Source organism: Martes martes (genome assembly GCF_963455335.1).
Source record: "Martes martes genome assembly, chromosome: 15".
NCBI lineage: Eukaryota > Metazoa > Chordata > Mammalia > Carnivora > Mustelidae > Martes > Martes martes.
The window spans coordinates 36,005,823-36,033,390 of record NC_137903.1 but is presented as its reverse complement, the minus strand read 5'-3'; the positions used below and the strand labels follow the sequence as shown (position 1 = coordinate 36,033,390).

The 27,568-nt window shown below is 41.8% G+C and overlaps 1 protein-coding gene across 2 annotated transcripts in view; it reads right to left on the bottom strand.

Moving 5' to 3' along the window:
• HHAT (hedgehog acyltransferase) overlaps positions 1–27,568 on the bottom strand; it is a 329,885-nt gene that overhangs the window by 261,591 nt on the left and 40,726 nt on the right. For both annotated transcript variants that reach the window (XM_080824654.1, XM_080824653.1), the window contains exons 3-4: positions 26,548–26,615; positions 4,062–4,175 (exon numbers count right to left, since the gene is read on the bottom strand). In XM_080824654.1, coding sequence (XP_080680780.1) covers positions 4,062–4,175; positions 26,548–26,615 — 182 coding nt within the window. The remainder of the gene's footprint in view (positions 1–4,061; positions 4,176–26,547; positions 26,616–27,568) is intronic.

The window sequence follows — 27,568 nt, the reverse complement described above, 5'->3', positions numbered from 1 at the left end:
CACAGCTAAACAACTGTGTCAGCACCGTTTATTAAACACTTCATCTTTTCCACACAGATCTGAAATGCTAATTCTGCCACAAAACAAGTGTCCATCTACACACAGGTATTTTCTAAACTCTATTCTGTTCCATTGGTCCATTTGTCTACCCTGCTGCCAATACAACAATGTCCTCATTATCATATCTTTATAAGTCATAATATCTGGTAGGATATATCCTCTGGCTTTAGTATCAATTTCATACTATCTTCTTAAAAGGTATGTTTCCTCTTTTTCTCTTTTCTGAAAAAGTCTGGGAAAGATTTAGGTCATTTGTGTCTTGGATTTTTGGCAGAATTGGTTTATTACTAGTGTTTTCATTACAGATAGATTTTTGAAGAGTGATTCAATTTCTTTTCACGGTCATAGCACAATTTGGTCATTCTATTTCTTCATGAGTCAGTTTCAGTAAGTTGTATTTTCCAGCAATGTGTCCGCTTTGCCAAAGTTTTCAAGACTTTTGGTGTAAAGTTGTACAAAATATCCTCTTACTATATTTTTTCATCAGCTTTTCCATACCTAATACTGCTTATTTGTACGCTTTCTTTTTCCTTGACCAATCTTGCCAGTGATTATTTTATTAATTTCCGCTCTTATTTTTGTTTCCTTCCTTTCCTTCTATTCTAACTTAAGTTGTATGCTTAGTTCAGTATTTTTCAGCCTTTCTTCTTTTTTAATATGAGTATGTAAGATTATGGTTTACAATTAAGTGTCATTCTAGCCACACCCTGTAAGTTTTGATATGTAATATTTTTCATTCATTTCTAGTTTCTAATTTCTAGTATGATCTCTTTTTTGACCTACAAATTATTTAAAAATATGTTCTCTTTAATTTCTAAATGAAATAGAGTTTTCAGGTCATCTTGTGTTACTGGTTTCCAAATTTAAGTGCACTGGGATTAAAGAGGGTAACCTATATAAAACATATACTTCAAAATCTATTTGAAAATACTTTTGAGATTTGTTGAAATTTATGGTCCATATATGATTAATTTTTTAAGATTTTATTTATTTGAGACAGAGAGAGAAAAAAAAACAGGAGCAGGGAGAGAGTGGCAGGCTGAGCAGGGAGCCTAACGTGGGGCTCAATGCCAGGAACCCAGAATCACGACCTGAGCTGAAGGGAGATGCTTAACCGACTGAGCCACCCATGTGATCCCTATGTGGTTAATTTTTATAAATACTCTGTATTCTTTAATACAGAATATGAATTCTCTGGTTGTTAGGTATAACAATTTACATATACTTCTTATATCAAGCTTATTAATTATATTTTCCTTTTTTTTTTCTATATATCAATTAGTCATGAAATTATGTTAAAATCTCTCCCTATAGGGGCTAACTGGCTAACTCAGTTGGTTGAGCATCTGCCTTTGGCTTGGGACAGGATCCTGGAGTCCTGGGATTGAGCCCCACATCAGGCTCCCTGCTTAGCGGGGAGTCTGCTTCTCCCTCTGCCCTTCACCGTGCTTGTGCTCTCTCACCCCACTCGTGCTCTCTGGCACTCGCTCTTGCTCTGTCAAAAAATAAATAAAATCTTTTTATAAAAATCCCTATAATCATGTATTTATCTATCTTTATGGTACTGACCAACTTTTGCATTATATTATATTAAAACAAACAAAAGTAGAATTATAACACCCTCCTAATTAACTCTTCATCATTAAACAATAAACCTCTTTGTCACTAATAATGCTCTTTGCCAGCTATTGAAAAAACTGTACTAGTATTTGGGTGGGCAGGGGAGACGGAGAGTCTTAGATTTGCTTGGAACATCTTTCCCATCCTTTTACTATTAAACTTTTCATGTCCCCCATTTTAAGTAGATCTTGCTAAGAAGCACATCTCAGGACTCTATTTTTATTTCTTTTTTTATTTTCCTTTATTTCTGTTTTTCTTTTATCCAGTCTGACAATCTTTTTCTGGGGGATATGGGTGGCGATAGATCCATTTCCACTGATTGTGATTTATCTCCCATTTCTTTTGTACTTTCTATTTGTCCTATCTTTTCCATGTTTGACTGTTACTTTTTTTTTTTTTTTTTTAAGATTTTAGTTATTTGAGAGAGAGAGTGCACAAGCAGAGAGGAGGGGCAGAGGAAGAGAGAGAAGGAGGCTCCCCACTGAGCAAGGAGCCCAATGCAGGACAGGATCCCAGGACCCCGGGATCATGACCTGAGCCAAAAGCAGACACTTAACCAACTGAGCCACCGAGGCACCCAAACCTTTACTTTTTCATGAGATTTCTAACAGATGAAAACCACCACTTTTTAAGGTGGTAAAAAAAGAATAGTACTGTCTCCACCCCTACTTTACAGAAAATGATGAATTAAAATTCGGTGGCGAGAAGCTTTCCTAAAGTTATAAAGCTGATCAGTGAGAAAGCCCAGGACCTAATACACCAGCTAATATTCTTCAGCTACACTGCAACTGACCCTTACCACAGCACTAGTAATAAAACCGGACACTTTTCACAGGTCCTCCTGGACATTTCACCTTCCCCTCACAAAATAAAAGTGACAGGTATTATGCTATTCATTTTACAGATGGGAAAACTGAGACCTAGGAGCAGAGTAAGTCATTTACCTATGGGAAGAGAAACCTTGGTTAAATACAAAAATGTTAAATTTCTAGAAAACTTGAACTCTTAAAAAAATACCAAACAGAAATTTGTGGCTTGAGTACCTATACTATATAATCCTTACTAGCTTAGGGACACCCCCAAACATGTATTATTTATTATTGGGTCTGCTTAGAAAGTCCTAGGAAACTTCTAATGTATGAAGATATGACTGCATGTAATGATTTTAGTTTTTGCCATTTTAGAAGATGGAAATCAGTTGAATACAAAAAGTAATCAATATCATATTTAAAACAAAGAAAGTTAATGTGCTGCTGGGATTTCCTATCTGCCAGGATGAGAAGTGAGCCTTAAAAGTACCAATTTTCAAGAAACAGCTAAAAAATGGCCCAAGTCAGGCCCACCTCTCAAGCCACATGCACACCTTGTTTTCTCAGTCTCACATTCTGGTCTCTCTTGCCCAGAGGCTCCTGCGTCTTGTTTCTTCACCTCCATGAACCTCTAAATATCAAACATTTTTTGTGGGCTGACTTCAGGTCACTTTCTGGTTGTCTTTACTACATAGATTCCCCAGCAGAGACTCATTTTTTTTTTCAAATTAGGAATCTACAGAGTCGAGAAGCATACAGCAGAGGACTCTGGACAAAGCATGGTCCCTCCACTACAGAGAGATCCTCCTGGTAGTATCTCAAACCCCATGGTAGCTAAACACATCAAGAGGCTTTCAATCTTCCCGCGTGCAAAAGCAATTCCCAAACACCCCCTTTGAAGTAGCCCTTATCCTCCAATCCAGGCCAGGGTCAGAATAAAAAATACTCCGGGAATTCTGATCTACAACAGCTACCATGACATTAAAATTATTCCCACTTAATGATATCATTCACTCTACTTTCTTCTGAACTTGTACGAGAAATCAGAGGTCCTGACAAGCATTTTTTTTAATTTTTTAAAAGATTTTTTATTTATTTATTTGACAGACAGAGATCACAAGTAGGCAGAGAGGCAGGCAGAGAGAGAGAGAGGAAGAAGCAGGCTCCCTGCTGAGCAGAGAGCCTGATGCGATGCGGGGCTCAATCCCAGGACCCTGGGGTCATGACCTGAGCCGAAGGCAGAAGCTTTAAACCACTGAGCCCCCCAGGCACCCCAAGCATTTGTTTTAGTAAGATCATTTGATTAGGTATGATCTTAATACCGTCTGTAGTTCGTTTTATTCTAAAACCTTCTTATTCAATGGTTTTAAAAATAACTTGGAGGAAGCAAGTCCAAGATAAGAATGTATGAAACATTTATCATAAATGCCTTTTTTGATCATCAGCAAGTCTTTCTCATCTTTTCCAGGCTTCCAAGACTAATATCCACATCTCCTGATTCCCAGATCAGGACTCTTTTCTCTCAGAAAGCAAAGAAAGCAGCTTAAAAGGAAATGAGGCACGTAAGCATACCTTCCTTGCAAGCACACTGGCCAGCTGAGACACAGCCACGTGGCCGAACAGAAACCGCAGCAGCCGCTGTTTTCCCCATTCCATCCAGAAGCTCCACTCAAAGTCGGTCGGGTCCTAAATAGGCCGAAACAAGTTAATCAGAGGGATTTCCGTGCACCTTAAGCAGAACACAAACTCCAGTTAATGAAACAACCTGAAAGAAGGCCAGTGTGAGTCCAAACCCCATAAAATGGCATTTATGCACGTCCAGCCCAGGCGCTGCCACAGTTCCACCCACTTTGACTCTTCCCTCCAGCTCTGCTGGTCTCCTTGCCATTCTCCAAAGAAGCATCTTGTCAGAGCGGATCCCCCAGGACCCTCTGTGGAACAGAAACCATTATTATTCCCATTTTATAAAAGATGAAACAGAGGCTTAAAGAATTCATGTACCCAGTGTCCCATAGATAGCGCAAGCAATGAATTGAGGTTATCTCAGGTTAGCCACGGGAACAAGAGAAATGCAAATTGGACACTAATAAAATTGCTTAAGGTCAATCCCGTTAAGTCTTCCTGTCATTTCAGGCAGGAGGATAATTTGATAGAGAAATTAACCAACTCCCTATAGGATTAGGATGAAAGAATGAGAGATATGCTTCCCTTCCCTTCAGGAAGCTCTGTGTCCATTAGCACCGTGTCTGGACCCGTACCAGGCACAGGGTCTGTGTAGTTCCCTGGCAGGGGGAGGTGAAAACTTCTGGCAAGACTGAACAAGTGAATAGCTGGGAACCGACATCCAAAAGCCTTGGTTTGGCCTCAGGAGCCCCAGGGAGATCGTGGTAGCCAAGGTGAGTATGGAAAGAATAAACAGTAACTGGCCACTCTAAAATGGGCAATGCAAGGTTGGCCAGTGAGCATCTCGGCACCACCATGATAAGCGGGGATCTGAGATCCTCTGGACTTTCTAGCCAAATTGTGTGGGCGGGGAAGGAATCCCCTAGTGCTACTGATACTGAACAACTCACTGGTCTCTGCCAATGGAACTTTAATTGGATTTAGAGGAAAATACATGATTTTTTTTTTACACCTGAGGATTGAGGGGCAATTTCATACCATTACACATATAATAAAACTCTTTTTCCAGAAGGTAAAATATAGATAGAATTTATCTTGGTTCGTATCAAACTATGAATACAGAGGTAGGAAACCTAGCAGCCAACATTGCAAACTTGTTTTGATTTAGAACCCAGATCTGCCCATATATCGGTTATAATGATCTTGAACGAGATGCTTCACCTTTCTATTCTATAGGCTCATATGATAACATTACTGACCTTCTAGGGGTTTATGAGGGATTTTTGTTTCTTTTTTCAAGGTTTACTTATTTATTTGACAGAGAGAGAGCAAGCATGGGGTGTGGGGGCAGAGGGAGAGAGAGAATCTCAAGCAGGCTCCATGAGATCATGACCTGAGCCAAAATCAAGAGTTGGATGCTTAACTGACAGTTAACCCAGGCACCCCAGGGTTTGTGAAGTTTAAATGAGAATATATACATATATATATACCAAAAGTTTAAAACAGTTACTGGCATGCTACACTCACCAAAAACTGCTACCAGCACTGCTAGTTCCATGTACTTCCCATTCTATGTTAGCCAGCAAGACTGTATCATGCTTTCTACGGTACCACTCGTTTGCATTTTTTTCCATTTTCCAAATGAATAGCATATTTTATGTTATTAAATCACACATGTTCTCCACATTCAAGATCCTGATACACACATGACCTGCTCACAGAGCCCCATTCCCATCAAAATCATGGATCTGGTCCAGTTCCTTCCACTCAGAGATGATGACATCAGAGCCCAGGACATGCCCGTGCCTCACAGCCAGGAAGCTGCAGAGCAGGGAACTCAAACTTTTAACCTGGCTCTTGACCCCAGGCTAAAGCTCATTTCCCATCTTGAAAAATTTCATACTAGCAGAGAGTAAATTAACTAAATAAAGGCAAACAAGCTCAAAGGTCACATGATGATGTCATACTAGGAAAAATGCCATTTTTGTAACAAGGATAAAGGTAAAAACACTAAAAGCCAAGCTTGAATTTTTTTTTAATTCTCCTTCAAAAAATATTACAATATTTTACCTTTTTTAATACAATGTTCTTAACTCAGAATTACACTTAAAATTCAGAACCCCAGGCTTACCTATGCTTCCAAACTTTTCCAACCTTAATTTTTTAGCAGAAAAATGATATCTCATAAAATATAAAAAACCAAAAAGACCCTTATGTTCCACCAGAAGGCCCAGGATTACTGAACACCCTGTGCTGGTTAAGCCCCATCAACAAAAATTACACAGGCTTTCATCATTAATTCCTTTTCAGAAAATATCCATTTAAAAGAAATAAAAACATATCTCTCATGTCTGTCCTTCTCCATTTAAAATATTTACCTACAGGAAATAACTGGACAGAAAAGCTGAGCCAAGAACAGAACAAGATGGCCAATAACTAGTGGTTAATGATTTGGGTAAGAAAAATGTTGACTGGCCTGCTTTTATAGGCAAAAGCTTTACAGACACTGAGTTCAATCATACAATTCAAGGCAAATGTTAGAGATTCAAATCAAGAATAATTTTTCCATACTTTGTTCCTTCCCCAGTTCCTTTCTTGACCCCGCAATTCTTAGTCAATTTGAAACCATTCTTCAGTTCTCGAAGTGAGTCAGAAATAGACTGGGGATACATTCTAGCCAGACAGAACCAGGACAGCTCCTCCACAGAGAAAAGGAGAGACTGAACTCCCAGGGACGGTCATCCACACCCCATGTTCTGTGTAAGTGCTTCTCAACCTTCAGTGTGCACACAAATCATCTACACATCTTGCTAAAATGCAGATTCTGGCCCAGGTTCTTATCTCTGGGATGGGGACTGGGATTCAAGATTTCCAACAAGCTCTCAGGTGATGCTTCCTGGCCTTGGGGCCACATGTTGAGTAGCAAAGATCTAACACTGATTACACCTCCCTACAGTTGAATGTTCATCACCCCAGAGGATCCGTAACAGGTCACCCCACCTCATATGATTCTCAGGCAAGGACACACCAAAGTGGACCTGGGGTGCCTCGGGGGCTCAGTCGGTTAAGCGTCTCCCTTCGGCTCGGGTCATGATTCCAGGGTCCTGGGATGGAGCCCCATGTTGGGCGCTCCGCTCAGAGAGAGCCTGTTTCTCCCTCTTCCTGCTGCTTCCCCTGCTTGTACTCTCTCTGTGTCAAATAAATAAAATCTGAAAAAGAAAATCTTAAAATGGAGCTTCCCTATGACCCTGCCATTGCACTACTGGGTATTTACCCCAAAGATACAGATGTGGTGAAAAGAAGGGCCATCTGTACCCCAATGTTTATAGCAGCAATGGCCACGGTCACCAAACTGTGGAAAGAACCAAGATGCCCTTCAACAGACGAATGGATAAGGAAGATGTGGTCCATATACACTATGGAGTATTATGCCTCCATCAGAAAGGATGAATACCCAACTTTTGTAGCAACATGGACGGGACTGGAAGAGATTATGCTGAGTGAAATAAGTCAAGCAGAGAGAGTCAATTATCATATGGTTTCACTTATTTGTGGAGCATAAGAAATAACCCGGAGGACATGGGGAGATGGAGAGGAGAAGGGAGTTGAGGGAAATTGGAAGGGGAGGTGAACCATGAGAGACTATGGACTCTGAAAAACAACGTGAGGGTTTTGAAGGGGCAGGGGGTGGGAGGTTGGGGGAGCAAGGTGGTGGGTATTAAGGGGGGCACATATTGCATGGAGCACTGGGTATGGTGCAAAAACAATGAATACTATTACGCTGAAAAGAAATTTAAAAAAAAATTTTTTTTTAAATGGACCACCTAATATTTACAAACTGAACAACCATCATCTTGCGCACTATGGAAAGCCCTGAGCACCTAGATTCAAGAATTTTTCAGATGAATAAGTTAACACACACAGTTATTCATTCTGATGCTTTCAATCTGCAACCAGGCAAAACTGAGAAGTCTAAAGCACATGACAGTTCAAAAGAAAGGGCCCAGGTCTGGTATTCTTTTTTTTTTTTTTTTTAAAGATTCTTACTTATTTATTTGACAGACAGAGATCACAAGTAGGAATAGAGGCAGGCAGAGAGAGAGGAAGGGAAGCAGGCTCCCCGCTGAGCAGAGAGCCCGATGCGGGGCTCCATCCCAGGACCCTGGGATCATGACCCGAGCCGAAGGCAGAGGCTTTAACCCACTGAGCCACCCAGGTGCCCCCAGGTCTGGTATTCTTAAATGCCTCTTTTCCACATGGAGAGGAGAGTTCTATCCTAGGCACTGTGGGAAACCCTACACGTATTCTTCGCCTTGGAGAACTCTCAGAACCAACACCAACCCCCTATCATCAAGACATTGAAAATCTGCAAGGCAAGAGAGGTCACAGTGATGTGATTCAATCACATATATTTGTATAAATGAGACCTTTCCTTCTCATATAAATCACTAATATTCTGCATATGTGTTTTCTAATGATAACCTCCCAACAACCCTTCCAGTCATTTTGTTTTTAAACTACATTACAGATGACTTAATTGGAGGTCAGAATAGGCAAATTATTTGCTCAAAATTAGTAGAGGGGGGAGCAGTTTGGGGGAGCAGAATTTCAAACACAGGCCTGTTACCACAGAGGAAGTCCTTTTCCAAGATGTTTCTACTTGTGCTGGCTCTACCTGTGGGGCAGGAGAGCCCCACCCAGACAGACAGATACACACACACACATACACATGCACAGACGTGTACCCCACTATCTGACCAAATGGTCCGTAACTGAGAGGGTGCTTCCTTAATGCCACCATAACCACAGAGACGTTGGCTCAGTGTGATGTCTTCTCCCCTCTTCCAAGTGGATCTCACTGCACCCCCTTCTGTCATTCACATCTCAGTTCCAGCCCCTTTATCATAGCAGATCTTATTCTAGTGCTTTTTATTATAGTTGGTTCATGTGTTTTCTCTCCAGGAAGAAGAAATGGCAAGTTCTTGAGAGTAGAATCTTGGCTTAACCAAATTTGTACCACAAATGCCCAACATTCAGCACGCCTTAAAAAATGGTGGGGGCTGGGGCGCCTGGGTGGCTCAGTGGGTTAAAGCCGCTGCCTTCAGCTCAGGTCGTGATCCCAGCATCCTGGGATCGAGCCCCGCATCAGGCTCTCTGCTCAACGGGGAGCCTGCTTCCTCCCTTCTCTCTCTGCCTGCCTCTCTGCCTACTTGTGATCTGTCAAATAAATAAATAAAATCTTTAAAAAAAAAAAATGGTGGGGGAGTGCAGTCAGGCATCCTAAGTTCTCATCACACTTCTGCTCCTGCACAAACCTGGATAAGTCCCTTGGCTATCTGGACCTGAGACTTCTTGCAGGTAAAATGAAGGGATGAACTAGCATGATGTCTAAGATTCCTTTCAGAGAGTAACCCAAAAAAAAGTTATTTTCCAGACTGAAGGAAAGAAGCCCTAGTAGAGAGCTAGTCACCTGCCCACAGACTGAGTTCTGACCAAGTGCCCACCCTTTAGGAAAGGGGTTGATCTCCCATCACCCTCCCGTGTGACCACTCCTGGCCTCCACCCTGTCTGCCTGCTCTGTTCCAGAAAGTCCACCACTCACCCAGCCTGCCCTCTTTCCCAGATTAGGGGGGGAACTACAGTATCTTTAGTATGTAGTAGGATACCACCCATAGAAAGATAAGTCAGCTATCCTCAGAGAGGCTAAATATCATGCCCCTGGTCCAACAGCCAACATATGACAAAGCCTGATTTTAAAGCCCTAGGTCCTACGCTGCTAAGTCCAGATTTCTGTGCTAAATACATATAGCATAAAAACGGTTAAGATGGTAAATTTTAAGGTACAGCTCAGCATTCAGTCCATTTACACTGTGATACAACCGTAACCACCATCCAGCTCCAGAATTTTCAGCTAGAATGTTCAACTGCTTGACTCAATAGAGTTAAATCTGACATTCATTTCTGTACTTCTCTGGAACCTTGAAGGGAGGTTGGGTGGGGATTCCCATAGAGTGATTTGTACTATGTATTTGATAATACATAAACAATAAACTATTGTACTCTGATAGCCCCAGAAACAAAAATTTAAGAGTTTTTAAGTTCATATCCTGAAACAGACAGATACTCATAGGTAAAATCTGAGACAGTTGACTTGCTCAAGATCCCTCTAACCCAGTCAAAAGGAAAGAAAAGAAGAAGGATTCTAGAAAGTGGACTGAAAGGAGTGAATTCATGGCTAACAAAAGGGAACCATGAACATTCAGAAAAGCTGCAACATCTAAAATGCCATGGGAGGGGCACCTGGGTGGCACAGTCGGTTAAGTGTCCAACTCCTGGGTTTGACTCAGGGCATGATCTCAGGATGGTGATCCTTCAGGGTCATGAGATGGAGCCCACTCAGTATGGAAATCTGCTTAGAGTTTCTCCCTCCCCCTCTGTCCCTCCCCACCGTGTTCACGCCTCATGTGCGTGCACACTCTTTCTAAAATAAGAAAATAAAATAAAATAAAATATGCCATGGGAAAACAACCATCCTAAATGACCTTCTCCTCAAAATAAAATATTGGCTCTGTATGGCAGATTCTGCCCACTGGCTCAATCAACACTTTTCCAACCCTTTTCTAGTGTGACTTCCTAAACATTAGAGGTCACAAGGCCAAAAAAAAAAAACCACAAAAACAAAAACCTACATTTCCCAGAATTCCCTGCAGCTAGCTAACATATCTGCATGCACCCCAACTTTTGATGAACAAATACACAATGACTCTGAAGGTGTAAGAACATAAAGATGTGGGGCGCCTGGGTGGCTCAGTGCGTTAAGCTTCTGTCTTCAGCTCAGGTCATGATCTCAGGGTCCTGGGATCGAGCCCCACGTCGGGCTCTCTGCTCAGCAGGGAGCCTGCTTCTCTGCCTGCTGCTCTGCTTAATTGTGATCTCTCTCTCTCTGTCAAATAAATAAATAAAATCTTTAAAAAAAAAAAAAAAGAACATAAAGATGTCTAGGCTGTGAGGCTCTCCTGAAAGAACAGTGGTAGAGGCCCCTGTTTCCTGCCGCAGCATCAGTGGACACTCCAGGGTCCAGTCAGTCCAGAGGTGCGCCAGTGCCAGCGCCAGCTGCCCTGTGTGGCAGTTTTGGCTAGCGTACCACAGTACTATCTACTCAAGCTGGGACCTGTGCACCGGCCACAGTTTTGCTCTGGGACTTGTTCCTGGAAGTTCACTTCACGCCTGTCCCTACAGTCCTTTTGACTACTCTAAAATCTCCTTACATCCCTGCTATAAATTCCTCTCTGCTTAAACTGACTAGTGTGGATTTTATGGTCTGCAATGGAATCTTGATCAACATACTTTGGAGGGAATTTTTCTTCTGATTGCAATCCAGCTCCAGCTGTGTAATAGAACCCACTACAAAAACAATTCGCTTTGAAGAGCACTATTCTGAAATAAGTCTATTCAGTGGAGGAAAATAAAATGAAGCAAAACACCAGCAGGTCAGGCCAAGGAGGTTCTAGAACTAAATAAGGAAGGTGTGAGTGTGTCACATTTACAAGTGCATCAATTTATATATTTCAAATCCAAACAGAAAATGATCTACCTTGCCCACTAATCTGTATTTCTCATTACCAAAACTCTTTCCTGAGATAGAGAAAACAATAGAGAGTGGAATATACTGCACATTACTGTTTTCCTTACCCTCACATCCAGCATTCTTCAAAAAAGGAAATACTACAGAAATACTGGACACTTTTGTGTATCTATTTCCTAAATAGCATTATGTTCAGATTACTTCAAGACCATACCTAAGAACTCAGCACATTGAGCAAAAGTTCTCTCTGAACAGAGAAAAGCTTTGTAAGATACTGGAATCCAGAAATGTTTCCCTGCATGTTCAAAGGCAGCAAGCTCACCATAATGGCTTATAAATCTCCAGAGGAGAAAAGAAAGAGAGAGAGACAGAGAGAGAGAGAGAACTAATTTGTAAGAATCCTGCACAAAAGAAGCACTGCTCTCTGAATGAACTCAGGCTAATGATTTATTTAGCAATTATTGGAATAGTTTTCTTTATCTTTCAACAGATGCTTTGCTATGTCTAAAATAATCTGAACTCAATTATTTTACTGCTCACAATTTCCAGAGACAACACTCTTCCCCCAACCGACAGTTCCTCAAAGATAAAATGTTTTGGGGGCGCCTGGTTGGCTTAGTAGGTGGAACATCGGACTCTTGAGCTCAGGGTTGTAAGTTTAAGCCCCATGTTGGGTGTGGAGCCTACTAAAGAAAAAATTTTAAAGAGATAAAATGTTTTCACTACAAAGTTTTTTTTTCTATCAATAAAGTATCTGCTTAAATGTTTTTGCCGGCTTGCACAGGTAAAGAAGATCCCCCACAAGGGTGGGGATGCCATCAACAGGGCCAGCACAGGCCATAACTGTTCTACACTCCATGATTCCCAGTCTCTTAACCGGCCCTCATGATCCAAGCCTCATAAATCTGCCCAGGGTATGGTGGGAGCAGGGAGGTGTTCCACAGAAGAAAAGAAAACATCTCTCAAGATGACTTAGTAAAATCAAAAGACCTAAATTCTTCAAATCTCTTCAACCCTAACAACAGTGTAAATCCAGTAACATTCTCTGGCCAACCCTTTCCTTATCTACTTCCTAGGAGTTGCTCCAGAGTATTCAAGACTTATGCATATACTTCATCAAACATGTATAGATTCTGCCTCCCTGCCTTGTCTAGATTTCTCCTTTTCTTCCTGAAGCTAACAAAGAGAGTCAAATTTTTAAAAGTAAATATTACATTTTAGTATAAAGCCAAAGGCACAAAAACTATATTCTTTCCCCCACACTTCTCAACTGGAAAAACTGTATTTTCTATAAGGTATATGGAGAAATGAGCTGTAAACCAGTAATAAGTAATAAGTTAGGGATCATGACAAAAAAAAAAAAAAGTAATAGAACAGGATGGCTAGAGAGTAAATTATTTACATAAGATTTCCTAGCTACAAACTCTGCTAATAAATCACACATCCCATTATTGTCACTTCTCCTGAATACCAGAAAGACAAAGTGAGTCACAATAACATGGGCGGGGAGGGGGGGGGATCGTCCTCCCTATCCCTTGGGGGCCTTGGCTCCTAACATGGCCCTCCTACTCAGGATTTGCCTTCTGCTTGGGAAGTTTGCACACATTAAAAAACAACAACTAGTTACTACACAACATCTCTGCAGTGGGCAAACATGAGCAAATGAACTCTGGGTAGAATCCCCAAATGTTAACAGCCCCCAGGGCAGAAGGCAATTAAGAAGATATGAGTGGGGGCGCCTGGGTGGCTCAGTGGGTTGGGCCACTGCCTTCGGCTCGGGTCATGATCTCGGGGTCCTGGGATCGAGCCCTGCATCGGGCTCTCTGCTCGGCGGGAGGCCTGTTTCCCTCTCTCTCTGCCTGCCTCTCTGCCTACTTGTGATCTCTCTCTCTGTGTCAAATAAATAAATAAATAAATAAAAATCTTAAAAAAAAAAAAAAAGATATGAGTGATAAAAGAGAAAAAAGAAAAACATTTTTGTCATCTATCCAGGGGACAGGAGGGGAAGTCTTCATAGCCCCAGATATCATTTTTCTTTTTGAATTTGACACACTGCATGAAAGTCAGGCAGAGTATGTGAAGGGTTCTCCCACACACCTTTTCCATCTGTCCCCTTTGCCCATCAGCTGCCCAAGCTCTCAAAATGAGACCTCCCTGTGAAACAGAAAATACATATATTGGTCTCTCCCCCCAGTGCCTACACAGAGCTCCTAAAACCCTTATAATTTCTTGTGATAAGAGCACTGGGAGAATTTTTTGTTCTAATACTTGGTTCCTGACACAGGGTTCCTAATTCCCTTGAATTGTCTGGGTGAGAGGAGCATCTTTTGTTGTAATAAGGTGACTCTTGGTGGGCTCCTGGATGAGGGCTGCTCACCAGAAAGACCAAACCAGGATTAGAGGTTTGGAATTTTCCACCCCGTGCCCCATTCCGGAGAGGGGAGACAGACTAGAAATCAAGTGAATGATCATGCCTATGTGAGAAAGCCTCCATAAAAATCCCAGAAGTACCAGTTTCACAGAACTTCCAGACTGGTGAACTCATGGTGGTGCTGGGAGAGGGGTGCTCCCGGAAAGGTCATGGAAGCCCCACACCCCTTCCCACAGACCTCGCCTACACACTTCTTCCATCTGGATGTTCACGTGGATCTTTTTTCATACCCTTCCGTAATAAACTCATTTCCCCCAAACCCTCCCATGAAGAGTGACTAAAAACGCTGGGTGTAATTATAAGACAAACATAAGAAGATTCTGAAAGATGGAAAGAAGAAAGCAGCCTGCCTAGGAAACTCAGGATTTGAGGAATGACATGAACAAAGTAAAATAACTCACAGATGGGATTCACAGTGGAGGTAGAGGACACAGGAAAGAAACATCAAACATAAAGATAGGTCAACAGAAATTACACAATCTGAATAACAGAGAAAAATGGGCTGAGAAAATAAACAGAGCCTCAGGGATCTGAGGTACAATTATAAAAAATATAATGTTCATGTCATGGGAATCCTAGAAGGAAAGGGGAAAAAAAGGTAGGGCTGAAAAAAAATTAAGAAATAATGGCTACAAATTTCACAAATTTGACAAAAGGCATAAACTTACAGAATTAAGATGCTGAATGAACCCAAATCAAATCAAATATACCAATTAAAAGAAAATGGCAGAATGAATTTTTTAGGAAATGAGCCAAATCTACACCATCTGTAAAAATTTCACTTCAAATGTAACAATATGGGTAGGCTGAAAGTAAAAGGACAGAAAAGGATACACCAAACAAAAGAAAGCAGCAGCCGGTATGTTAATATCAGACCAAGCGGACTTTCGGTGAAAGAAAACCAGGATCGTTAAATTATGATAAAAGGGCCAAGCCAACAAGAAAATGTGCCAACTCTAAATGTGTATGTACCAAAAAACAGAGCTGTAAAATCCGTGAAGAGCTAGCCAAAAAGGAGAAACAGATAAATCCACAAGACTTCAACACCCCTCTCTCTCCAGAGTTGATAAAACTGCTAGTCAGAAAATCAAGGATACAAGAAAGCTTACCACCAACCAACAAGAACTAATCAACATTTATAGGACGTTCCATCCTACAGCATCAGAACACACATTCTTTTTAAGTACCCATAGAACATTCACTAAGATAGATTATATCCTGAGCCATAAAACAACAAATTTAGAAGAATTTCATCATAGAGTGTATTATTCTCTGACCACAATGGCATCAAATGAGAAATCAGTACCAAAAAGGTAACGGGAAAATCCCCAAACACTTAGAAGTTAAGCAACATACTTCTAAATAACCCGTGAGTCAGAGAGGAAGTCTTGAGGGAAATAAAAAAATAGAACTGAACAAAAATGAAAGTACGATTTATCAAAACATGTAGGGTGCAGCTAATGCAAAGCTGGAAAAACATTCGTAACACTACGTATATACATTAGAAAGAGTCAAGGTCACAAAACTCTAAGGCACTACCTCAAGAAACTAGAAAATGAGCAAAATAAACTCAGAGAAGTACAAAGAAGGAAATATAGATAAGAAACAGAAAACAGAAAAATAGAGAAAAATCAGTGGAACGAAAAGCCCGTTCTTTGTAAAAATCAAGCTCACAAATCTCTAGCAAATGGACAAAGAATAAAAAAGACAACCCAAATTACGGATAACAGGAATGAAACAGGATATCATCCGCAGACATTAGTGAGGCTAATAAGGGATACTATGAACAACTCTATACACATAAATTTGACAACTTAGATAAAATGGACTAATTCCTTAAAATTCCACAAACTACCAGAACTCACTCAATACAAAATAAATCGTTTTAACCACCAAAAAAATTGAATTCATAGCTTAAAACTCCCTAAAAAGAAATCTCCAGTCCCAAGTAGTTTCACTGAAGAATTCTATGAGACGCCAGAAGACGTTCTCTTTAAGAGGGAAACACTAACTCATTTTATAAGTGAACACGAATGTGAACAAGTGAAATCTGAAGTTAAAAATACAAGACTACATATAACTGCTCAAAATTGGACCGTACCAGAAAAAGAGAGAGGGGGAGGGAGGGAGGAAGAGATTACTAGAGTCCAATATCCCTCATGAATATAATCACAAAAATTCTCAACAGAATATTATCAAATGGAGTCCGGCAACATAAAGAAAACATTGTAAACCACAATCAAGGGGGTTTATCCAAGGGATAGAAGGCTGGTTTGACATTGAAAAGTTAATCAAAGTAACCCACCATATTAACGTATTTTTTTTTAGGATTTTATTTGTCAGAGAGTGCAAGAGCACACAAGCAGAGGGAGCAGTAGGCAGAGGGGGAAGCAGGCTCCCTGCTGAGCAAGGAGCCCAAAGTGGCACTCGGTCTCAGGACCCTGAGATCAGGATCTGAGCCGAAGGTAGACGCTTAACCAACTGAGCCACCCAGACGCCCCATATTAACATATTCTTAATAAAGAAAATGCCTTGATCCTATCAATTGATGCAGAAAAATTATCTGACAAAATTCAATACTCATTCATAAAAACTCTCAAAAAACTACAAATAGACATAGGAACATCCTCAACCTGATAAAGAACATCTACAAAAAATATACAGAAATATCGCACTTAACGGTGAAGCTTGACTGGTTCAGAGTAAGAAAAAGACAAGGATGTACACTCTCATCACTCTTATTCAACATAACACTGGGAATCCTAGACAGTACAATAAGAAAATGCAAGTTATACAGATTTAAAATGAAAAAATAAAACTGTTCTGATTTGCAGATGACATGGTTGTCTTTGTAAAAAATCTCAACAAATCTATCAAAAAAGGGGGAAAAATACTTCCTATAATAAATGAGTCTAGGAAAGTCATAGGATACAAAGTCAAAATATAATAGCCAATTATATTTCTGTATACTAGCAGTTAACATGTGGAAATTGAAATTAAAACTGTAAGATCATTTATAATTGCTCAAAAAATAAATACTTAGGGGTGCCTAGCTGTCTCAATTGGTAGAGAAAACAAGCCTTGATCTTCGAGTCGTGAGTTCAAGCCCCACACGTGGCATAGAGTTTACTTGAAATAAAAATAAATTTAAGCATTAAGAAAAATAAAATAGAATACTTAGGTTTAAATCTAACAAAACGTGTACGAAATCTGTATGCTAAAAACTACAAAACACTAATGAAATAAATAAAGAGGTAAATAGAAAGATCTGCTGCCTTCGTGGGCCAGAAGATTCAACATAGTAAAAACATTAATTTCCCCCAAATTGATCTAATAATTTAATAGAATTCCTATCAAAATACCAGCGAAATGTTCTGTAGATATAGAAAAGCTTGTTCTAAAACATACAGGGAAAAGCAAAGGAATCTGAAAAAGAATAAAATTAGAAAAATTATATAACCTGTTGTTAAGACTTACCAGTAATCAAGAGAATATGGCGTTCGTGGAAAGACCGATACACAGATCAATGGAACAGAAATGAGAACCCAGAAATAGAGCCATACGAGTCTGGCCAACTGATTTTTAACAAAGGTACAAAAACAATTCAATTGAGGAAAAATATTCTTTTCAATAAATGGTGCTGTACCAACTGGACATCCATAGCAAAAAAAATAAATAAATAAACTTCCACCTAAGTAATATAAAAATTAACTCAGGGCACGGGCTGACTCACTCGGTAGAGTGTGTGATCTTGATCTTAGGGTTGTAAATTCGAACCCCAAATTAGGTGTATAGAGATTACTTAAAAATAAAATTTTTTGTTAAGATTTTATTTATTTATTGGACAGACAGAGATCACAAGTAGGCAGAGAGGCAGGCAGAGAGAGAAAGGAGGCTCCCTGCTGAGCAGGGAGCCCAATGCGGGGCTCGATCCCAGGACCCTGGGATCATGACCTGAGCCAAAGGCAGAGGTGCCCCCAAAATAAAATCTTTAAAACAGTTAAATCAAAATGGATCATGGACTTAGATGTAAAATGCAAAACTATGAAAGTCTGGGGGGAAAAATGAAAAATCCTTGGGCGATACAACCAGACCAAGAGTTCTTTAAAATGACACCAAAAGCATAATCCATAAGAGGAAAAAAAAAATCAATAAGCTGACTTTCCGTGAAAGACCCTAAGAGGATGAAAAGAAAGCTACTGACCAAAAAAAAAAAAAAAAAAAAAAAAAAAAAAATTGCAAATCACCTGACAAAGGACTATATAACTAGACTATATAAAGAACTCTCTAAACTTAACAGTAAAAACTAAAAAAAAAATCCAGGGAGAAAACTAGCAAACGACATGAACAGTATTTCACCAAAGAGAATATTCAGATGACCACTAAGTGCATGAAATGATGTTCAACATCACTGTCGGGGAAATGTAAATTAAATCAGGAGATACCACTGCACATCTATCAGAAAAGCTAAAATCTGAGTATTGATAATACCAGATGCTGGTAAGTTTGCAAACTAAGCATCTCGTGCATTGCTAATAGGATCTCAGAACCATTCTGAAAAAACAGTTTGGACAGCTCTTTGTAAAATTAAACATACACTTATCATACAATCCAAGAATCAAACTCCTGGGTATTTATCCCTCAGAAATGAAAACTTATGTCCACACAAAAACCTGTACACAGATATTCGTATCAGATGTATTCCTAACTAGAAACTAGAAACAACCAAAACACCCTTCAACAATGGAACGGTCTAACAGTGTGTGGTCCATCTGTGTCATGGACACTGCAATGAAAGCAATGAACTATTGATACACACAACTCGGACAGATCTCAAGGGCATTATGCTGAGTGGGGAAGAAAAACAAAAAAAGCCAGTCTCAAAAGGTTATATATTGTATGATTCCATCTGTATAACATTCTCCAAATGACAAAATTATGAGATGGACACCATGGACACCATGGAGTGGCTTCCATGGGTTAGGGACAGGGAGAGTAGGATGGTGTGTCTAGAAAGCTGCGGCAAGAGGGAGCTCTTGTGGTTCTGTATCTTGCTTGTGTTGGTGGCTAGGGGATAGCAAAGGAAAGGAATGAGACTGTACTCCAAGTCCCAACATACAGAAGAGATTAAACTGGAATTTCCATGGTTGAACCAGGATAGGGTAGAGAGACAGACTTCTGCTTCACCCCCTAATGGTGGCTCCAAGCAGCAGTGAATACAAAAGTATTTGAAGTCTCTGAAAGTGGATGACTCAAACTTCTCATTTGCATACCCATAGTATCCTGCATAGAATACAATCTTTTCAAATTTAAAAGACTATTTCTTCCACTTGGACATTTCTGACTATGAGAAGTTTACTTACAGAATTTCCTGTGTAAATTAAGTAGGGAGTAGTGCTCATGGATAAAAAGCCACCATCAGTGAACTAGGAGTTGCAGTTACAGGAGTACTGAGATGGGGAAGATTATAAACCCATACTCTGGTTTCTCTTCAGATCGTATAAATCTTTCGCCTTTTACTAAAGATTTCCGTGGAGAGAAACAATTGAGTCTTTGACCAATTTTTTGAGGCCTTGTTTTTCAACAAGGCTGTATTAGGTGTTTTAATGTAAGATTAAGGTGTAGGAATATTTGTTCTCCTGCTTGTACAAACAATCTTGCTAAGTGATTGTGCTTATTAGAAATGTCTGAGGTTGTATGATACTGGCACCTTACATGGTGTCTCTGAGGCTACATCCCAAGGCCTTGCATTCCACCACAGAATTGAAGGGTTTTGGGTTGCCTCATGCCAAATAGCTCAGAATCCCCCATTAGGCTGGTTTCTACTGCTTGCCTAATCAATGTATACAAGGTAGATTTGGTCTGATACTTGCTTTCATGAAACCTGGGAGTAAAATGATGACGAACTAACTAGCCCTTACCCCCTGGAACAGCACCCTCACATATTCTCCCATCAGCCCAGTGATCACACACAGAAACATTGTTAAATGTAATGCCAGGGCCAATTTTTCAGGCAGGACACACAAATAAGGCCAGTTGTCCTGGTTGTATACAACCGGTATTTGGCTTGATTGATGCTTCTCCCCTTTGTTAAAGGCATAGTGCATCATCTATGTCAGCCTGGAATTCTCAGAGGAAAGAAACCACCCGTTACTTTCCTGACCCCCAGCACTTGGTACCCAACCCCCCAGCACTTGGTACCCGGCAGTCTGGGCTGCAAAGCAGTGGGTGAGCCAACAGTCACATGTAAACTCACTGGTTTATGGCTGAGAAACGTCTCACTCCAAACCTATATCGCCACAAGATCTGACAGCATTCATGGGGAACACCCACCCTTCTCTCTACTCATCCCTCTCCACTCTCTCTCCTTCCCTCATACACACACACACACACACACACACACACATGATCTTTTAACTTTGCAGACCTCAACTCTTGGTTCTAACTTCACCTTATTTCCCCTGGCTTTTTCCAGTGCTTTTGTAATGAAATAATATTTTCTATGAACTAGTAAATATAAGAGTGAGGAGGGCAGAGCCAGGGACTTGATGGCTAAGAGCTAATAAGCCAATCTGATGTGTACCCATTGGCACTGCAGATCCTGTTTTTCCAGAAAGCAGAGGATGACACCCGTTTCTCTCCTCCACAGGAAATCACTACCACATCCTTTTTCTCCCGTCTCACTGCAGAGCTTTCCACACCTCAAGAAGAAAATCCAGCAGGGATGAGACTAGGTAAGAGTGTACTGACGGGCAAGGAGCAAGAGTTCTTCATGTTAACAAGAGGGAATCACGCCCAGCGTGTGCTCAGGAGCCTTCCTTCCATCACCAGCCTGCAGTCTCTTGGCCCTTCCATGTGGAGATTCTTCAGCCCACACTCTCTCTGCCTGGAGAGGCTGGCAGAGGGCACAAGAATCGGCCTCTGCTGGGCAGCCCCTCTGTGAAGGGGCAAAGCTGCATAAAATCCAATTTTCTGTTAATAAGGAAAGGCTGAAAGTTCTCACGCACAGCCAAACTGCTTATTAATTTGCTCCCATCACACGGAGGGAGGCAGAGATATAATAAGAACACTGGAATCCTCTCAGAGGGGCTACGGCTTAATGAAAAGGAGGCAAAGCCTAAACCCTCTAAACGTGCCAGAATGTAGACACATGCAACAAAGTCAGTGTTGCTGAGGCACCATGTTCCTTTACCACAAGCCCCCAGTGAGACAGGCATGTTCACCCTAATCCAACAAACACTACTGGACACCAATTAACTGTCAGGCAGGGGAGGCAGAGAGGAGAGAGCCTCTGAGATCTCAAACAGGGAACTGTTAGATAACAGAGGTTCAGGAGAGAGTCCTGGGAAAGGAACTCATATGAGAGAGAGACTAATGCCAACCAGAGGTTGGAGCAAGGGGAGAGGAGTCAGGGAAGGTTCCCTGGGGGCTGCTCCCCGAGCCGATGGGCATGTGCACTAGTCTGCAGGAACTGTCACGTGCAGGAAACATCAAGGCGTCTTCAGAGGATGTTACTTAGCAGCAAAGGGTGACTGCATGGATCTGAGGTGCTGACACAAGGTAGGGTCAGCGGACAAATGGGGCTGAATATCAGCTAGGGAGTCTGCACTTTATACTCTAAGAAATGCGGAGCACGAATGGCTTCTGAGTAACATTATGAGAGACATGAACTCCAGGGATGCACAAATCTGGCAGGGCAGGGGGGCAGAAGAGACTAGGTAAGGGGAGGTGCAGGGTGGCAAGGCAGGAAAATCACGAGGGTCCTGAAAGAGGCCTCAGAAGAAACGACAATGGCCTGACTCCCTTCAGTAACTGTTCACAGCCTTTTGAATAAAGTCCAGACTCCATACATGGTGCCCAGAAGCCCTGGTGGTCAGGCTCTATCTCGTGCCGTCCTCCCCGCCACACCTAGCCTCCCAGCCCAGCTATTCTCACTCTCTCTCATCCAGGTCCAAAAACATGCTATGCCCTTCACCCATCTTTCCCCACCGTCTCCCTACACCTTGGCTGGAATTGCCATGGGTCCAAATCACATGCCCCTTCAGCTTCTGCACGTCCCACAGAGGGCTGCATCACCCGCCCCACGGTCCAATCATCAGCTTCCCCCAAATCCAGAACCCAGGGAGGAGAGAGACTGGGCCCAGAATGTCCTGGCCTCCCAGCACCCAGCCCAATCCCTGAAAGCCTCTTACACAGTAGGCGCTCAAGGAATATTTATTCAGTGAATCAAAGAGAGCTTTTTTTTTTTTTTTTTAAGTATTGAAACACGGAGCAATTTAAAAATGAGCTGAATCTTAAAAATCTGTATAGGCAAACCTTGAGTGCTAGAAAACTGTCTGTACTTTAGAAAAGTACCTCTTTTCTCTTCACATTCAAAGACTTAAGTGATCAAGCTTCCCTTCTCTGATCTCGTCTTTTCTTCCTCATCGTTCTGACAGGCACTGAAAATTCCTCTCTGCTTCTACTTTTGAAAGCATGTCTTTTCTACAAGGATCCCCCCATTTCAGAACCTGCCGCAGGAAGGAGTGTCCTTAGGAAAGGAGGAGGAGTTGATTACATGTAAAATTTTTCGTAATACATTAGGCTTTTGAGAGCTCCCTTCAGTAGCAATCCCGATCTAGATTTAAATGCTTCTCTGTAGAACATTACCTGCTTGCCAGAGAAGGGGAATCAGTGAATCTTAGCTCTGAAACAAGGATGTTTTCCATGGGGGGAAAAGCAGAACTACTCCCACAAAAATACACCTGGGGCATCCGTTCTGCCCCAGGCACACACAGGCTGGGTGCTCTTCACCCAGCATCTCCATCCCACAGCCTCCCCTTCCCATGCTCCGGTTAATAGAACTGAGGCTCGGAGAAGGTAAAGGATTTTCCAAAACCCAGTAAACTGCATTGTGAAATCAAGTCCATCTAACTCCAAACCCGTACTCTTTCCATTATGCCAACTACCTTGTATCAGAAATAATAAAAGGGAAAAAAATTCATGACACTATAGCCCAACATAGAGCTTCATTTGTATCCATGTGATTCTGACCCTGTCTGGAAGCAAGTTTACCACATCGAGCAAGGCAGACAAGCAATAAAGTTCCCTTTATTGATTGGGACCACGAGCCAAAAAAACTAACATGGGAAAAAGACAAAGGGACCACCAAACACCAAGACAGAGAATGGCCAGAACTGGAAAGGGACCAGGCAGGACCCACCCCCGGCCACCCACAGGTTCCCAGCTTGCACCCACTCCAGGGAGCCACCAGAGCCGCAGGAAGGGGCCCTTCCAAGCCAGGGAGAGCAGACACTGCCAAGGTGGGTGCGAAGGTCCCAGCGTACAGAATGGAAGCAGTCGGTGACAGCAGCCCCACACAAGTTCCCCCCACCACATCTGGTGTCTCAGCAAGTGCCTTCGGCTTTATGCCAAAGAAATAACCAGGCCCAAAGGCATTCCTGATGTGGGCTATAACCCTCCAAACTCTAACATCATCAAAAGTTGGAGGGCTGTGGTCATCCCCACATGCCCTTCCCTACCCTCGAGCGAAGCTTCACCTTGATCAGCATGTCCCTAATACCTCCTTCCCTTTCCCAATCACAGCGAGCCCCTCCGGAACAACAACTCCTCTACTGGTGACCTTGCCAAATCCTATGACTCTGTGGAGCTGAGGGGTCCAGAGCAGTTTGTGGAAGCCTGTGCCACGGTGGTCTCTCCCTGCTCTGACTATAGACACCATCCCACCCAGTTTACCTACACATCTCTCTAGATGCAGGTAGTACGGATGAATTTTTCTCCAGTGTTACAACTTGGCACGGTGGTACTCACTCTTTCCTACAGTTACCTCCTACCAAATACTCACCTCTTCTATTCTAGGCACTAAAGATACCAGATTGATTAAATCCCAGTCCTGTCCTCGTGGCACTCAGTCTAGTGGAGGACGGATCATATAAAATACAACTGGACAAACATATTTCTCATTACAGGGCACGAGACACAATCCAAAGCACTACAGCACATCACCCTATTCTTTTCATATCACTTAGCTTGATCTATAGCTGTCAGGTTTGTTCATTTACTTACCTTCAATCTGTCCCCATTAAGAGACAATGGGACAGGAATCTTGTCTGTCTGGTTCACTATCCTGTCCAGAAACATACTCATTAAAAGTAGTGTGTGTGGAAGGGGATAAAGAGAGAGGCAGGGAAGTGTCAGGAATGTTGAGCACTAAACCCAACACATAGGTCCAAGCAATGCTTCTACGACTGGCTCAGACATAAAGAGGGAATATGGACCAGAAAGGGAAGGGGAGAGAAAAAATCCAGAAGAGAACACAGGCCGAGCAAAAGAAACGGCAAACCAGAAATGGCAGAGGCTGTTTGGGGAGAGCCCCTGAACACTGAGTGGACCAGTTGTTCTCAAAGACACCTGTCGATGCCGGGAGACATTTTTGATTGTCATGACTTGGGTCAGTAGTTGTTGCTGGCACTCACTAGGCAGAGCCCAGAGGGGCTGCTAAATGTCCTACAAGGTACAGAACAGCTCCCCGGCAAGAGAATTATCTGGTCTAAAATGTCAGTAGTCCTGAGTTTAGCAACTGTAACATTTAAGGCATGGACTGGTCAGAGAACATTAAAGCTTTCTTTCTAAAGTTCACAATTTCTACTCTCACCAAGTATGTTCTTTTGATTAGAATTTAGAGCCGGGTAGCATTTGCTTACCACCTCCCATAACCTCGAAGAAAGGAAATATACATCAAGGAGTGTCCAGAACCTGTCAGGCCTCAGTACTAGCCGAAATGAGACTTTCAGCAGGTATCTGTTAACTCCCTCATGCTGCACTTGGCCTGGGTCTGTTCTATGATCTTCATCAAGGACACAGTATCAACTGCCCTTACCTACTGACTATCCACCAAGACTCCTCATTTTCCCTCTAAACTCTAAAACTCCAAACTACCCACCGCACTTGCAAGGGATGAGATGTAGAAAGATGAGGACAAGAGGTACTCAACAGCTCCAGATCAATGGATGGATGGGCAGACAAACAGAGGCATGGACAGAGATTTTTCAGAATGGAAAGGACTGAGTCTGTAGAGCTCCAAGGGCATGTATCTGTGCTTTACACACTTTTCCATGAAGGCAGGTTTGTCCTGAATGTTGACACCCCTGGCCCCACGCCCTGTTATGAAGAGTGGGCGGGAGGCGGGGTCTGTCAAGGAGTATGCTTAGCAAAGGTCATTTCCCTAGGAATCTACAGACTTGGCAGGGAGTCAAGCAGCTAAACTTGAAGGAGTGGTGACAGGAGCTGGGAAGTCAGCAAAGACAAAGCCCCTTTGTCTGGAAGTAGCACACACAGCAGGACGGAGCCTGCCCCTTGACAATGAAATCTGCAGCAGCTCCAGAACTCGCTGGGGCCTGACCCTCTGGTCAGCTGCCTGTCCTGCCTTGCAATGGTTTCTCTTCTCAAGAGCTAGAAGTCTCTTAGTCTAAAATGGGTTTATTTATTTTTGCCCCTGGCAAACAGTTCAGTATTGTCTGAAATGCTTGAATTGTAACTATAAGAGGGGGGAGAGAGAGAGGGAGAGAGATCACCATTTTTTTTTCCTGTTGTAAGAGATCCAATAGTGAAACATTTCTGAAGAGTAGATCTTAGACACTCACAGGGGCTATCTCCTGCTACAGCTCAAATTCTACCATGACAGAAGTTTCCCAGATTTCCTCATCTCTGAAGTGGACACAATACCATCCACCTTACAGTCTTATTAATATCCTAAAAAGGCTTGTTTAAATCAGAAATATTTACAGATGGATGCAATGAATGAAAACTCAATTAGCATCCAACGTCTCAGGGAAACTTCTGGTGGACAGAACAGCAAAAGCCGGGAATGGCACCCACTGCAGGGCAGGAGTTCTTCCCAGTTCCACAAGATCATGGGCCTTCCGTCTAATACAGCGGCTCCACACAGAGCCAGAGCTGGAAAGAAGGGACAGTTTACCCTAGAACGTCAAAATGGAAATTGAAGTAAATTTGCTGCAATTCTAAGCAAGACCAGCAACTTTCACAGTAGAAAAATATCAGCACAGGCAGTGCCCAGTAAGTAAATGAATGGTTTTCCAAAAGCTCATTTGTAAGTTGCATGTTTGAAACTTGGAATGAAAGCATTATTTTATGTCCCAAGCTAGCCCACAAACACTGATTGAACTTAAAATACTTCTGGCACACCACATACTTAGAGTGAAAACAGTAAAAAGCAATGTTTTTATATCACTTTAAAAATCTATCAAAATAAAAAAATTAAAATTAAAATAAATAAAAATCTATCAAAATTGCTTAGAAAAACAAATACACAGCTCATCACTAGCCAAATACAATAGTAATACAAAATATTGAAACCAGGTTTGAAAACTGAGAAGCTTTAACATTTATCCACTGAGTACCTTCTTTAATCCTCCAAATAAAGTGCCAATCTCCAGGGCAAACTGCCGGTCCAGCTCCTCTTCATGTTCTGACAAGAAAAACAGTGTTTCATTAGTCAGTTTTATTTAAAACTGGGTTGGTTTAATAGGAGAGGCACTAAGAGAAATTGGAATATGTTCTGGAAAAGCTGTCTGTGGACTGAGCTACAGACATGGAGACATGTCAGACTCCTTGACCTTCCGCTCTAGTTTCCTGTGACCTAAGTTCCTGGAAATACAGAGTGGGGCTGATGGAAATGTCCCCTTCAACTTGTAATAAAGGTTACAAATGGAGAGGGATCAAGACACATAGCTTCCAGCACCAGGAACCAAGGGTGGAATTAGTGCAAATGCCTCACCTCTACAGCTCATGAAAAATTATTCTAAACAGATCACACCACAAAATGACAGTGATCATAGCCCCATGATATGCACATAATGCTAACGAGATTATAAAATGAAATCCTATAATAGTAATAAGCATACAATTGGTTTAAAACAAAAAGTATTAACAAAATATTCATTCAGATACTTGCTAAGGGTGTGCAATAACCAGGCACACACTGTGATATACCAGGAATGAAACAAAACAAGATTGGCATGACCTTTGCCTGGGACTCCTGGTACCCCAGGGAAGAAAGACAAACCAATAATGATAAATTGCAATAGTGCTGATGTACGCCATGTAAGGAAGGAGGAGTGCTGAAGTGCCTGTGTGATGTCCCCTAACCAGCCCAAGGGGAATGGATGGAGCTCAAAAGAGTACACTGAACTGGAGATGAAGCCTGGGGCGTCTTCAGCATAAGGGTAGCGATGCAGCCACCAGAATGTCTGAGCTCACCCTAAAAGGCACAGAGTGCACAAACAAGGGAAAACCAATCCTTATCAGACCAACAAACCTACAAAAACCACAGAAGAACCAAAAAGAAACTACCCAGAAAGATGGCAGGAAAACCAGGAGAGTGTGTAGTCATTAAAGGATGCTGGTTTCACAGTGGGATCC